This window comes from Condylura cristata, unplaced genomic scaffold (genome assembly GCF_000260355.1).
Source record: "Condylura cristata isolate star-nosed mole 26May11 unplaced genomic scaffold, ConCri1.0 scaffold00036, whole genome shotgun sequence".
Taxonomy (NCBI): domain Eukaryota; kingdom Metazoa; phylum Chordata; class Mammalia; order Eulipotyphla; family Talpidae; genus Condylura; species Condylura cristata.
In genome coordinates, this window is record NW_004567137.1 from 14,312,192 (window position 1) to 14,321,960 (window position 9,769).

At 40.4% G+C, this 9,769-nt stretch overlaps 2 protein-coding genes across 2 annotated transcripts in view; both read left to right on the forward strand.

The window, feature by feature from the left end:
* LOC105854392 (histone-lysine N-methyltransferase SETD1B-like) overlaps window positions 1-6,639 on the forward strand; it is a 17,076-nt gene extending 10,437 nt beyond the window's left edge. The window contains exon 4 of the mRNA XM_012732796.1: window positions 6,620-6,639. Within this exon, the coding sequence (XP_012588250.1) occupies window positions 6,620-6,639 (20 nt within the window). The remainder of the gene's footprint in view (window positions 1-6,619) is intronic.
* A 1,385-nt stretch (window positions 6,640-8,024) lies between these two features.
* On the forward strand, window positions 8,025-9,075 carry LOC101632303 (taste receptor type 2 member 42-like). The gene is given in 2 exon segments (XM_012732797.1): window positions 8,025-8,935; window positions 8,937-9,075. Coding segments are annotated over 2 exon segments (1,050 nt in total).
* Window positions 9,076-9,769: the final 694 nt, after the last annotated feature.

Here is a 9,769-nt window from a genome sequence, read left to right on the forward strand (position 1 = left end):
TTTGGGAAGATCTCAAATTCTATAAACCACGCAAACTACCTTAGCAAGAGAAGGAACCTGATTGAAGAACAGAGAATCTAAATAGACATCTTTCCACAGTAGACATGCAGGTGGCTAACAGGTGCATGGGCAGGTGCTAAATGTCACTAGCCAGTAAGGAAATGCAAGGCAATACCACCTCACACTTACTAGAATCACCGCTATCAAAAAGACCAGACATACAAATGCCTGCACGGAAATGGAGAAAAGGGAACTTGGGGGCTGTTGGGGAAAGGCAAGTGGTACAGCCGCTAAGCAATTCACGATGGAAGTTTCCCCAAAATAAAAACAGATCCAGTATATGATCCCGCAACCCCACTGCTGGGCATATATCTGAAGGAATTGAAACTAGTACCTCAAAGGGATCTGTGCACCCCCTTGTTAATTGCAGCTTGTATTCACAATAGCCAAGACATGAAAATAACTAAGTATCCCCTTATGGGTAAAAGGATAAAGAAGAAAGTACCGACCTACCCACCTACTTCCCTACCTACCTTCCTACCTATCAGGAATCTTGTTCTACATAAGAAAGAAGAATATTCTGCCATTTGCAGCAACATGGGTGAAACCTGAGAACATTGTTAAGCTAATTAAGACATAGAAATAAAATTGCTGTAGGGGCCTCCTTGGTAGTGCAAGGGGTTAAAGCACAGCACTATAAAGCTATGTATAGCCACTACAGCATGAGTTCAATCCCCGGCCAGGGAGCTGACCCACATGGCACAGCAGACCTCTCCTGTCCCTCCTGCTGCTCCCCTCAGCAGTGTGTTCCAGTAGACCTGTCTGTTCTGCTCCCTGCTCTGTCTCTGGTGAATCCCCTCAGCCTCCACACCTCTGGCATGTACCACAGTTCTTGAATGCATAAATAAATTTAAAAAAAAGAAATATAATTGCTTTATAATCTCACTTATGGATAGAATCTAAGCAACCCAGGCTCCCGGTAACTGGGAGTTTGCTGCTCATTGCCAGGAGCTGGGGGTTGAGGCAAGAGGAGCTGTTGGTAAAGGGTGCAAAGTCCCAGTTATAAGAAGAATAAGTTCTGAGGACCTAAGTACGACATGGTGACTGTACTTAACAATACTGTATTGTATACTTGAAAGTTGCTACTAGATTAGATCTCAAATGTTCTCACTCTGACAACAAAAATTGCCATTATGTGAGGTGGAGGATGTGTTACATCAAATCCTCACAGGACGCACCTCACGTGCACAACACTACAGCTGACAAAAGCTGGAGAAAGAATTCCTTAAGCCACAAGAAGAAAAAGTTAACGAGTTGCAGGATTATTGGAAATTATTAGAAAGATGACGACAATAGACATTGATTCTTAAATATTATCAAGCTCCACATAAAATAAGATTTAAAAGAACACACGGGCCTGTCCTTTATAGCAGAGAGAACTTTTTAGCAACTTTTTAACTCCTATGGGTAGTGATCTATTCATCTAAATGAAATATCCAGTTGTGTTTGTTTCCATTTTAATTAATAATGTGTTTTATTTAGAATGTAAAATTAGTTGGTATAATTAATTTCCTATACGTTGATTCCTTTACTTACCACTAATAGCATCCTGAGCTTATTTAAAATTCTGTCTTTATTATTAGCTTTATATTTTTACTTGTTTTATTGGGTTTATTTTATTATTTTCTCACTATTTCCTTGATTATAATAGTAATTGCACTTATTTTCCTAATATTTTGTTTAGCAATAAAAACATTTAATTCCTTGAATTTTGTGAGTAAGATGCTCACTGAATCCACAAATTTTAGCACAAGGGATTCACATTTTTGTAATTTCTAACTTATCTGTGATTTTACATTTGATTGTTTCTAAACTAAGTGTTCACAAAAATTATTTTTCTTTTATTTTTTAGTTATTAGATGGTTTGTTGACAGTTAATTACTAAATTCTTCATGGTTGATAAGAAAGCAGTTTACTAATTTTCTGGCTTAGAAATTCTTTTTTCTTGTTAGTCTTATTGCATAGCTGTTTTCTAATTTTAGAATGTATTAAAATCTTCTGAGTATTTGTTTCAAATAAAATTGCCAGAATTCTAATCCTAATACTGATGAAGCATGTCTCTAATGGAAACTAAGAAGTTGTATTTTTAATAAGTAGCCAAGTAATTCGGATGCAGGTGGTCTATAAATTGGTTTCAATGACATTGTAATAATTGTTCAATCTTTGTAATTGTTCCATAGTCACTGGCCAAAAATGGCTATTTCTTTAGTGAATGTGTCAACATAATGAAACAGTCTGATTTGTTATTTGCATCACCTGTAGCCTTTATCTCTATAGCATTTATAAAAATTGTATATGAACATATTACTTAGTTTCCTGTGGTTTTGTGAAACACATCTGACCATATGTTCTGGCAGGTAATGCATGAAAATTACTAAAATTCATTTGAATGTATATGTTTATATCTACACTCCTTATTTGGATATACAATGTATACACACACACACACACACACACACACACACACGTAATGTCGTCACACTCTCACCACATTGCTTATCATATCTTTGGAGTAAGTTTTGAAATCAGGGAGTGTAAGACAACTTTGTCCCTTTTAATGACCACATTGACTATTTGATGTTCTGTGAGATCCCATCTGGATTCTATTTTATTTTATCTTGTGAATGTAACCTATTTTTTAATCAATTTACTTCTTTTTTGCCTTTTTAAAGGCTTATTTATCTATGCATACAAGAATTGGGGTATAGGCCAGAGGTGGGGGGGGAGTAAGAGGATTCACCAGAGACAGAGTGGGGAGCAGAACAGGCAGATGGACAGAAATACACTGCTGGGAGGTGCAGGGGTGAGACAGGAGAGGTCTGCTGCACCCTGTGGTTCACCTCCCTGGCTGGGGATCGAACTCATGCTCAAGCTGCTGTGGATAAGTCGTAGAGCTTCTGGGAGCTCTGCAGCCAGCAGCTGCCCTGCCCCTGTGTGTTACAGTGTTGCCCCTTGGAATTCTCATTCCCAGCACTGCCTCCCATACAGCCCATGTGTGGCAATTACTATGTGTTGTTGTCATCTGGGCTGCATACCTGACTGAACAGGTTAAAACCTCTGTACTTGTTAACTGATTCCATAGACTATGAAGATCGGCTCCCCCCACCACGCTCTGCCCCCCCGCTCCCCCAACACACACACAGGCTTTTGAATGACAAAAATCAAGTCCAGTAAGTAAGCTCCTTCCTTCAATCAAAGTGCTACCTGCCCATGGGTACTGTGATTTTTGGGTCTCTTCCTGCCCTGTGTTTATGGAGGGGCCCGGAGTAGATTAGGTATTGGGAATTCTTTTGTTGTTGACCTCTACAGCCAGTACCAGGAAATAGCCATTGACTAAAGATCTGATATAATAAAAGTCTCTTTCCAAACAGCTTTTATTCAATGAGTTGAAATTTGGGTGTATAATACAAGACATTATTAAGCCAGTGAATTATGCCTACAATCAATAACATGTATTCCCTCCCAGCTTTTTGACAATTCCTTGAAGCTATTATTGGTATTCACAATTGTTGCACTGGGCAACACCACACTGATACAGAAACGGGAGTCTGGAGCAGGCTACATAATGCAGGATGCTGTAAAGAGCAAGATCCTGGCCTTTGCATTGGTAAACCAGTCATACAGCATTAGTCTTATGAGGAAGCAGAAAAGGAGAGGGAGGTAGAAGCAGCAGGGGAAGGGTGGAACTGTACTTCTCATCTGCTGATGGCCTTTAAACCACACGGATCTGTAACTGGGTAATTCTATTCCTACTGAGGGTACAGACCCAAGGCCCTGCGTTACAAGGACACGCATCCTACTTTTTATTACAGCAAATACCAAAAGCATCCAAATCTCTGACAATTTGTTTTCAATAAATAAATCTCCTAGCATGTCAGTGACCCTGCTAAATCTTCTAACCACTCAAATAGCCTGTAAGTAGTATTATCCCCAAGGAGAAAAGTCACATGCATAGGGATTGAGTAATTTGCCCAGGGTTGAATTTAGACCTTTAAGGAGTAACAGAGCTGAACTCGGGCCACCTAGTCCCAGAACCCACACTTAGTCATGGAACCCTGAGTGACAGCTGACAGTCAGGGTGGCCACTAGGCTGCTGGGCTGAGCACCTGACAGGGGTGACCGGATCACCTTTCCATTGCCACTAGGAAGGGGAGGAGCCATGGTGCCTGGTTGTCTCTTTCAGAGGTAGCTGAATGGAGGTTTTTCTTAGTAACAGGAATATTTTATCCCAGTTTGTCTTCACCTCCTCATCCTCCTTCACCTTTGTTCTTGCTGACAGATAATTATCCTCTGTTGTGTTTTGGCAAGTCAGTTCAGGCTGATCAAGCAGAGTCCCAGAGCCTGCAGTGGACATTTCCCGCTTTAACGCTCTTTCCACGCCAATTATTGTGGCCTAGGCCGCAGGCTAGCAGGACGCCCCGCCCAGGGTGAATCTTTACCCGTCCTCTCTGACCTTTTTTCGTGGTCGCTTTCTTTCTTTCTTCAAAGAAAGTGGCTAGTTTTTTTTTTTTTTTAAAGATTTATTTATTTATGCATACGGAACTGGGGTACAGGCCAGAGGTGCAGGGGCAGTGAGAGGACTCATCAGAGACAGAGCGGGGAGCAGAACAGGCCGATCGACGAAGTACACTGCTGAGGGGAGCAGCGGGCGGCTCAGGAGAGGTCTGCCGCGCCATGTGGGTCACCGCTGGGGATGGGGATCGAACTCTCATTGGGGCGGCTACAGTGAGCTTTCAGTGCTGTCTCCTAACCCGCTGCGCCACCAGCGAGGGCCCGTGGTCGCTTTCACTCATATTTGCCATTTGTCCTTTCCTAGCCGTGTGCTATAGCTGTTTTTGCCCCTCAGCCTCCAGGCTCAGGTGTGCCCATTCTCGCAGGCCCACAGCACCTTCCAGGGGTCCACCACCAGGCACACGTGCCCCGCGCCCGCGTTCCCAAGCGCCTGCTGCACCAGCACAGTCAAACCAGATGGCACCTTGCCATAGGCTCGCCTTTGTTCTATTTAATTACTTTTCATTATTTTTCCTGGGGAGGGCAGAGTCCCCCTCAATGCAGCTCAGGCGCTCACTTGCCCTGCCGCTGTCTCCGTGGAGAAAATATGCTGCAGCTCCTCCCTGCACTTTAAAAATGTCCCCATTCGGAATATTGGGATAAAGAAAATAAATATATACATATACATATATATAGTTGTCTCTCTCCCATTTCCTACAGTTGATAAAATTCCATTAAAACGTGCCCTTCTGATAAACACATGCCTTTTGCAGCAACATGGATGGAGCTGGAAGGAATCATGCTTGTGAAATAAGCCAGAAAGAAAAAGAAAAATCCCGGATGGTTTCACTCATAGCAAGAGAATAAAGTGCCAGGAAAGGGGGGTGGGTGGGTGGAAAGAACAACTATATACCAGAGACATTTTACTGGGGTGGAGATCAAAAACGGTAGGTGCAGGGAAGTGCCCTGGACTATGGTGATGGCACACGGGTGATTTGGTGATGGAAAGCCCAAGGGGGTTACAACTGAGATGGACAAAGGCACAAATGTTGTAAAAATAAACTATTATATATATATTAAAAAATGCTGCCATTGGGGGCATTTCTGGCCCATAACCTATGAACCTGAATGCCGACAAGGTCATTAAGAAGATATTTTATGTGTGCACACACATATGGAGGGAATTTATATATAAAATTGTAATATATTTAAAGTACATCCTGATGACTTGATTTAGAGATATACATTATAAAGATTTCCCGGTATTGACTAACAGATCCATCACCATATATATTATGCACAAATATGTATACATTTATATATTTGCATCATATATATAATATTGCTAACAATATTTAAGTACTCTCAAACCAAGTTCCCATGGTTACCATTAGATTCTCGGCGTTTATTCTACCTTCAGCAGAAAGTGGGTGACTTTTGATCAGCTTCTCCCTATTTCTCTAACCCGTGGCAACCATCTTTCTACGAGCTTGACTTTTTTTTTTAAGATTCCTCCTAAAAGTGGTATCACGCAGTATTTGTCTCACACCCTGATTTATTTCCATTATTTCCAGCAGTTCTCCGAGTTTAAAGCAACTGCGCCCTCTGCTGTCAATCAAGGAAATTTACCACGACAACCTCTTCAGTTTTGTATTGGGGATCTTATCCTTAAACCCAGCGACCCAGACGTAGGGATTTGGGGAGTCACTGATACTTAGATAGTAAGGAAGGGAGGCCTACCATGAAAAATTAATCGTGTTAATTATTTATTCGTGAGGCATAGTCTAAGGACTGGGGATACAGGAGTGGGCTAATGGACAAAAACCCTGCTTTGATTTTTGAAAACAATAAAAAAAAAAAATCTAATCCATGTTTGATAGCCTAAGTGCCAAGGGAATAAGCAGCAGCAGGGAAGAGAGATGTAAATGACTAGAGTGTTTATGTGTGTGTAGCCAGGATTGGGGGGCTCAGAGTCTCATTGAAGAGGGGATTTGGCGACACGTGGCAGTGAGGAAGGAGCCATAATGATTCCAGGATGAGGGAGGGCCCCCCCCCCCTGCACCCGCAGAGTCTGAGAGGAAAGGCTGAAGGATGTGGAGCAATCTAGGTGCGAGAGTCGGGTCAGGAAGCAGGAGCGGTGGGATGCAGGTAAAGTAAGCTGACTTGGCAGGAAGCGCAGAGGCGAGGGAGGGTCGCTGGTTCTCATTAGCTGGTGGCTAAAAAAATAACCCAAAATCTTTGTCTGCTTCTTATTAATACTACAAAATAGATTTTCTAAACACTGTTGATGTTTTTTCTCAACATGTTAAAATAGCTTTCTAGAGTCATTTTTATTTGCACTATGAATTCATTATCAAAAAGTAAATACTCCAGCTTTGAATCAGCCACACACTTCCATATAATTTTCAATGCTCTAATTTTTTCATGCAAATTAATGCCAGTAGTTCATTACACATCATTATTTTTTGAAATATGCACTTTAATAGAAATTCACTGAATAGTGTAAAAGCAATATTGAAAAGGGCCAAGTTTTTAAATGATTTTGTGCATTTTTTAGATGTTAACAGGCAACACTCAATACGAACAATCCAAGACACTAAGTCTGTAACGCTGAAGAATATTTAGATATAAATTGCATTAAAGTATCAGGTTGAAGGCTTTCAGATCAGAAAATTAATTTGGGTTTTTGAGGATTTTTTTGTAAATTATTTAATAAAAATTATTGATAATTTTGTAAGTTATTCAGAGCCAAATGTGACTCCCCACTTTCCTTGTGAAATTCTAAATCTCTTCAAAATTGAAAGCAAATATCTCTTTTACATTTTCTTATTTCTACCTCATTGTTGGTGTTTTCACTAATTTATGGATTTTCTGATTCTTGTCTTATATTAAAGTACCCTATGTTGCATTAGGAAAAGAATCTGACATGTGCAGGCACTCATAAAATACATTCATTGAATGATAACTACTTAGATTATTTCTGGAGCTTTCTATGAAAAGCAGCCAAGACATTTAGATGCAGACAGTCTAGTATTTCAGGTGAGGAGGCCAGTACAAATAAGTGAAAAAGAATCTGGCCTGGATTTGCATGCTAGCATATTTGACTTTAACCTTTTAATCACTGCCATGAATGGAAAACTGTAATCAGCGCCAATGATACCTGGACACAAGCTGTTTGGTTTGGAAATTAGTTGCTGTCTCAAAGAAGTAATTGTATTTTCTTAAATGTATATAAAACTCTATACTTTAGTAGAGCTTTCTGAATTAAGAGCAGGATTACAATAAGAGCTGAAGAATTTCCTTAAGTATATCAGAGACTATACCTACCCATCTGTGCTGGAGGTGCTGCTTAAATTAGAACTGGATTCAAAGCAATGAAGAGAGTGTCAGAAGTGGATGCTATTCTGCAACCATTTGATTATATACTTATCACAGAGATCTAGGATGAGAAGTGTGGAACATTCCCTGCAGAAATGTTTGAAGGTCTGAATGAAGTCTTTCTGATACTGTCAATAGTGGAGGGGCTCATTGGAATACTGGGGAATGTGTTCATTGGAGTCGTCAACTGCTATGAATGGGTCAAGGACCACAAGATCTCCCTGGCTGACTTCATCCTCACCTGCTTGGCTCTCTCCAGAATCATTCAACTGCTGGTATATTTGCTTGAGTCTTTTCTAATGGGACCAGCTGGGTATAGGTACCTCACATATGAACTAACAAGGCTTTTTAGCTTGCTCTGGAGAGTAACTAATCACTTGACTACCTGGCTGGCTACCTGTCTAAGCATTTTCTACTTCCTGAAGATCGCTAAGTTCTCCCACTCTTTTTTCCTTTGGCTGAAGTGGAGAATGAATAAAGTGGTTCTTATGATTTTTATCTCTTCTTCCGCTATTCTGATTTTTGACTTTCTTTTGCTAGAAAGTTTTTTCTATAATGAATTTTTGGGAAGGAATCTGACTTCGTATTCAAATGACAGAAAAATTGTCAATGTTAACATTCTGATTGTTCTTAGCATGACCTATGTTATCCCCTTCCTCCTGTCCCTGACCTCCTTGGTCCTTTTATTTCTGTCCCTGCTGAGTCACACCAGGAATCTACAGCGCAACTGCATGACTTCCCGGGACTCCAGCACCCAGGCCCATAAAAGGGCCATGACAGTGATACTGTCTTTCCTCCTCCTCTTTATGGTTCATTTTATTTCCATGCAATCGGCAAATTGGTTGTTTTCTATGTTCTGGAGCAACATGTTTACAAGGTTTCTCATGTTACTAATATATGTCTTTCCCACTGGCCACTCGTTTATTTTGATTCTGGGAAACAAGAAGCTCAGACAGACAGTTCAGAAAGTACTGTGTTACCTTAAAACCTTATTGAAGAGAAAATCTGTCAGCTTTACAGATAGACTTTCCAGAGTCTTTTCAAAGACTTAATGAGATTTTGAGACCCAATTTTCTCGTCTCCCTGACGTCCACCCCCCCATACTTTTCTTTAGTCATTGTTGAGCATAACTGGAATTTTCCTTAGAACAGGTTGCCTTGGATGATAAGTCGCACATAGTCAGCCAGTGTCATTTTAAAAGAAGTTATTTTTTTTTAAACATTGGCTACTACTTTTTTGAAGTCTCAAATATTCTTTCAAAGAGAGTCAAAATTAGCATTTTATATGTGAAAGACATAAGCAACTGCAGCTCATGTAGGGGAGAAAAGCCTGTAGTTCTTGAAACATCAAGACAAATGACAAGATCGACAGGGTACAAGACCTATAAAATATTGATAGTGAAATTAATTAAACAACTAAGGTTACTAAGGTTACAGGTAGGAAAAACATAACCTCAGATCTTAACAGTCCAAAGTATTTTGAATGCTAAAGTACCATGCCATTGCCATCAGAAGTCTCGTTGATAATAGGACAGGAGATATTGAGAACACAAAATGCAACAGATCATCTTAAAGTAGAAACTAGAAGATGTGTTTACAACACTTATCTAAACCTAAGTCATATTTTTGTTGTATGCAGGTATTAATTTTGCTAAATACCAAGATATGCAAAATGAATTTTCAGAGTGGCAGAATTTTTACTTCCACCGCATGATGTAATAGAATTAAAAGTTTCCTTTAGGCCCTCCCTGGTGGCGCAGCGGGTTAAAGCACAGCACTGAGAATATAAAGCCGCTTCCACATGAGTTCGATTCCCGCCTGCCCCGGAGGTGACCACATGG